Raw genomic sequence first — 6,000 nt, forward strand, 5'->3', positions numbered from 1 at the left:
TCAATGTAGGTTATGTGATTAGTACAAATTAAAAATAGAGGAAATTGCTCACAACCTTGAAAGGTACAAGAAAAATGATTTTAATCATTTAAAAAAAAATTACCTAACATTATTCGGGTTGCTAAATTTTCAAATTAAACTTGTGAAATAATGTTTTCAAAGATGTGACAAAGTTTCTTTATTCAAGATTCGCGCACTCCATATCGATTCAAACTTTATAGCAACCGTCAACAACATCAGACATGTACCTTTCTCTCTCTCCACAAGAGACCGACCCCTTGGATTAATACCACCAATAAAATAGAGAGAAATGCTAGATCTACAACAGATGTGCTAACAGTTATATTTTATAGGATTAGCGAATCTCTTGACAAAGGCTTCCTTTCTAGGGCAATTACCCTTGACATATCAAAGGCATTTGATAGGATTTGGCATAAAAGTCTTCAGCTACCGTATAGCTGGAAATGTCTTTTCAATTATTAAATTTCTCTCCGATAGATTCATAAAAGTAGTAGTTGATGGGCAGAAATCAGAAGCTGACAGTATTAATGCTGGAGTCCCTCAGGAGTCCATCCTGGGCCCAACTCTATTCCTGATCTACATCAATGATCTCACAAATCACATCCTAAGATCATTCGTAGACATTTATGCTGACGATGCTACCATCTATGGTAACACTTCAAAGGCTCTAAATGACCAAGTTCTCTCTGATTTTCTCTCCTCTGATCTTGATCACATGGTGCAATGGGGAAAGAGGTGGCTGGTTAATTTTAATGCATCTAAAACCAAACTTCTATCGTTCCCTCATCAACGCTCTGATCCCCATCTGGTATCAATTGAAATGAATGGCTCTTGGCTGGGGGAGGTTCCATGTTTTGACAAGCTTCTAGATCTGACCTTTACTCCTGTTCTGAGATGGAACACGTACATTAAATCCGTTGCCAAGGCTGCTGGAAAAATAAGGGGATCATTCTACCGCCCCAGTAGATATCCCACTGGTGATGGAATTCTCTACCTGGATAAGAGCCAAATACGTCCAAAGATGGAGTACTGTTGCGACATCTGGGCAAGAGCTGCTAAAAGCAGCTTATCCTGCCTTGACAGAGTTCAAAATAGACTTTGTAATCTAGTGGGGGATGCTCTTTTCTCTTCCCTGCAACCTCTTTGCCACAAAAGAAATGCTGTGAGCCTCTCTCTGCTTTATCGTTATTTTCATGACAAGTACTTGTCTGAACTCGAATATATATTCCCCCCCCCTTGCCTGACTTACATGAAAAACACTCGTCTAGCTGAAACCGCTATCAATAATCTCCCCCACTCTTTATCTGTGTTTAAATGTAGATTCTATGAACAAAGCTTCAAGTTCCCAGCATGCATTGGCTTGACCTTTCCTGACACTTGGTCCCTCGTCACAAACGATATTGAACCCATTTGTTCTACTATTCGGTAAAAGGGACCATCTTTGATCCAACTTGCTTTCTCTTATGGGTAGTTTATAATTGATGATTGAATATTTACCCCCTCCCCCTCCCATCCTAATTCTTATTAAACCTCTCATTTTTCCCCTTCTGGTCTCTCCTGGCCCTTTGTCTAACTTAAATAAAAATCCTGTGCGGCTGTTCTAATATTTCCTGGTAATATTCCTCCCTCATATACTTATATTGAAGCCTCAACAATTGTCTATGGATAGGACAATATCTCTATCAAACGGCACAAATTTCAAGGTCTTGCTTATTATGAACTTCACTACAGCCAATTTTTCTCTGTATTACATCTGACATGGTTTGTGCCTTCCTCTTTGACACTGCAAAAGCCTCCGTCCAGTTCATGAACGAGGTTACAAAACTCTGGATGTACTGGTTACTTCAAGCAGTCAAGAAATATCCAATCTCAGTTTCTGAAATCCATAGCTGGGAACATTGATCTTCATTAATGGATGGTCCTGGATATGACCTTAAACTATATCCAGTGGTGAGGCCCCAGCTTGCTGGCTTTGGGGAGTGTGGAGCCACCCTTTAATTGCCATTGCCCCCCAGGTCCACTCTGACCCGGAGTGATAATACCTGTTAAGGTCCCAACTATGGGTTAAATAGAAACTGACTTGAAAACAACAAATATATTCTATTAAAAAAATTTTCTTCAAAATCTTTAGATTCGGCATTAAATAACCCGAAAAGGGTTGATATGCCGTAAAACAAAAACAACCAACCAACCCATTAGTGGAGACATTATCTATGTTCATTTCTGTGCTTTGCAGGTCACACATGTCGCTGGTTGGCTATCTTTCCATACAACTCTAGCCAATATTAGCTCCTCCTAATAAGTTTGTGTGTTCTATCAATTATCATGTCACCGATATTTTTTTTTTTTTTTTCACACTACACTGTGTCAAAATTTTTTCCCTCAATGTTCGGATCATAAAAAACCTGCAGCTTCCTTTATCGACCTTCTCGGACAGTACAGCTACCAAATTCCTCAAGAATGGCATTTGCTGAGTAGGCTTTACAAGGCAATGATTTGTTCCTACTTGGAATACGGATCTATAGTGTTCGCCAGAGTTGGTAAAGTGTTCTCTGATTCTCTTGAGCATCTACAGCATCATGCCATCAGATATATACTACATATTCCCTGCCGTGACTCTGTTTCCTCTGGAGTATATGATCTGCTTGGATTAGATCTGTTGTCTACTTATTGGAATATAACAGTTGCTTCTGATGCCTACAGTTTATTTCATGGTTCTTGCCCCGCCACAATGCTTAAACAGTACCCTGCGCTGCGGCTGGACAGACCAAACCTGCAATGATATACATTCACAATATCTGCAACAGATGAAACTTTCAGGTCATAAATGCGTAAGTTCAGTCATCATAACAATGCAATTAGCAATCTCTTCTGTTCTATTCAGTCAGAATAAAAAAAATCGGAAACATTACTTTTGAAACGCCCCTTGTATATTATTTCTTTTAGTATGAACCTAACTCAATGAAAAATGTCTCGAAAAATGAAAACAATATCCTTGAATAATTATTGGGCAATTTTTAGGAAACTTTTAAGAAAAATAAAATTTAAATCAAGAAAAAAACATTCGTTGTAAGGTAAGTTTCATGAATAAACATTTTTTGAATAAGATGCAAAATTTATTTATTTAGTTTTTTGTTTTTCAATTAACTTGCATTGCATGCTTTTTCTATCTCTCTCTTTCTGTCACTCTGTCTTTTTATATCTCTCTCTCTATCTGTCTCCCGCCCCGCCCCCACCGTCTCTCCCTCTCCTTTTTCCTTCATCTCTCCCTCCATTTATTTCTCTTTATATCATTTTTTTTTACATTTTTACTTCTACTTTTTTTTTCTTTTAGCATCTTTTTCTGCTGGATATTAACATTGTCTATGTGGAAAGCTTGTGTCGAGTTCAGACGTTGTCCCTGTCAGCTCGCCTTCTCCTCCCTATAATTGACCACACACTCGTTCAATGGCCACAGCTGAAAGAGAAATACCCAGGTGTGGAGTATATCGGCAGACTCGTCTAATGTTTACACTGGATGACTGCAGCAACGCAACCCTGACAAAAACTCCAAATAGAATGCAATTTCCGCAAAGACACCATTTTTACTTGCAGCAACCTATTTAATGCTCTAAGCAACTGGCTTCATCTTAATATCAGGGATTACACTTTTCAGCTTTTTTTTTTGTTTTTTCTGATCTAGAAAAGGTGGAATTCTGTTTTTTTTCTTTTAATTCAGAAAAAGTAAATAACTGCTTGCGTCTTTTTTTTTTTTTTTGTATATAAGACTGTTTTTTTTTTCCGACATCCATGTTTTTTTGTTTTTTTTCACCATTTGGTCTGATTACATCTTTTTCTTTTTTCATCTGTTAGCCTGATTTTATTTCTCTATATATTTTTTCTCTTTTCCTCTTTTTATTTCTCATCTTGCTTCAACGGATTCATTATGGAAATAGGAGGTAGAAGACTTTTGTTTAATCAAAATCACTTAAAGCCTCCCCCGTCCTCACATATATGCTTTGTTGGGTGGGGGATCTTCCTCCGTTTATTTTTTCTTTTCTTATTTCTTAGTTATTTTATGTTTTTGTTTATTTCTTGGACCGAATGTATTTTTTAATGTTTTTCCAATTTTATTACACAACGCAAATCTTTTAACTTTCTTGTTAAACAAAAAGCTAATTTAAATAGAATTTTATAAATTTGAAAACAAAAGTTAAAATATATTTGTTAATACTTTCAGTATGAAAAAAAAAAAAAAAAAAAAAAAAAAAAAACGTTTAATGCTTTTTGTTAAATCACCTCACCCCCAACTCCCTCAAAAAAGCTGATTTTTGTAAGAACATTCTGAAACAGTTTGACGGAAGAAGAAAACAACAACCAAGAATTTTAAAACTTGAAGTAAGGGATATATTGCGCATACAAATTAATGTAAAATGTACGTCAATTTCTAAGCCGTTCTAGCATAGGAAAGAAATTCTGTGCCTTTTTATAGTGTCTGATTTTTATTTTGTTTTATTTGTTTTTTAGACCTATGGTTTTAAAATATCTTTTTTTTGAGAGCTTGCCACTCGAACTTAGGGTTAGTTGTAAAGTTAGAAAAAGTTTAGTAGGGGTTGGGTGCATAATTTGGATTTAGAGTTAGTGGTAGTCAGAGAGAGTGTTTTTCTCACCTAAGGTTAATGGTAGGGTAAATAATTTTTTTCCAACTTTTCAGAATGACCCCCCCCGTCTCCTTCCTTAAAAAAAGTATAATAACCTGCAGAGATTTCTTCTATAACAAAAAAAAAAAAATTTGTTTGGTTCTGCCCTAAAAAGCTAGAAGAGATCATTTTACATTAAAACTCACCTTTTTTTGTCTCTTGTATTATGAAGTTTTAATTTCTAGTCTTTTAGCAACTGAAAGAAATCAAGGAAACCTGTGATTAAAAAAACTGAAATTGATAGAAAAATTAAAACCAAAAATGAATAATAAAGCAGAGATATCCAATATTTTCCTTTATAAAGACACATGCGGATTAATTACTTTCCTTGGACAAGTTACAGGTTAGTTCCCTTAAATTTAATAAATAAGAAAAAAAAAAAAAGAAGTTTAACAGAATTCCTTCCATAAACAATTAATGTAATTTTCAAACATTTGTCTTGTAAAGACGCAAACAGATTTATTACTTCCCTTGGACGGCGTTAAGAGTTACGTCCCTTAGATTAGAAAATTAAAAAGATAACAGAATTACCTCCACTGAACAATTAACAATTTTAAACAGTAAAAAAATAGTTTCAAATCAAAATAAAAAAAAGTATAACGGCTAATTTAAATCAAACCGAAAATGGCAGCATAGAGAGTTGATGTACATTTGTTACCTCTTGAAAATGGGGGTTGCTCCCAAAAAATATTTGAGGAATATACCATCTACAGTCAGGTAAATAAATATTTATTAGGAACTATTGTGCCTTTTGAATTATTTATCATTATTTATTTATCCATTTCAATGACTGAATAATTGCTGCATTGACAAACCTTTAAACACACTTTTTATCGGATAAACAATGCTTCAGGCGAACTACAACATACTTATATATATATATATATATATATATATATAATTAAATTAATACTAAAATTGATCAGAATTACTATTACACTAAAATAAAATTAAAAATAATATATCATTTTTCAATAATTAAATAATTATGGAAAACAGTTATCTTAAAGCAATGCTACAAAAAATTATATTAATTTTACTATAGACACTGTTGTATGTACTTTGCTTGTTTTCACACACTTTTATATGAAATTGATTGTTTATGATTTTTTTTATCATGCAGCAAACAAATTTTTACTTTTAAAGTTTTATCACATAGGAAAAAGAATATTGTTTTTACACACAAGTTTTAACATAATGAAAAGGAGAAAACTTTTTAACAATCTAGTAATTTCAAGAAGGAAACGGTTAATTAAAAGATAAGTTTGTTTTATTGTCAGACAAAATTATCATTACAGAT

At 34.0% G+C, this 6,000-nt stretch overlaps 1 protein-coding gene across 1 annotated transcript in view; it reads left to right on the forward strand.

Moving 5' to 3' along the window:
• Positions 1-4,937, forward strand: part of LOC145296763 (UDP-N-acetylglucosamine transferase subunit ALG14-like) — a 50,208-nt gene extending 45,271 nt beyond the window's left edge. The window contains exon 5 of the mRNA XM_080142815.1: positions 3,356-4,937. Coding sequence (XP_079998941.1) covers positions 3,356-3,526 — 171 coding nt within the window. The 3' untranslated portion in view covers positions 3,527-4,937. The remainder of the gene's footprint in view (positions 1-3,355) is intronic.
• Positions 4,938-6,000: the final 1,063 nt, after the last annotated feature.

The sequence above is a fragment of the Euprymna scolopes genome, chromosome 17 (genome assembly GCF_053919585.1).
Source record: "Euprymna scolopes isolate OS-2025 chromosome 17, ASM5391958v1, whole genome shotgun sequence".
In the NCBI taxonomy this organism is placed as follows: domain Eukaryota; kingdom Metazoa; phylum Mollusca; class Cephalopoda; order Sepiida; family Sepiolidae; genus Euprymna; species Euprymna scolopes.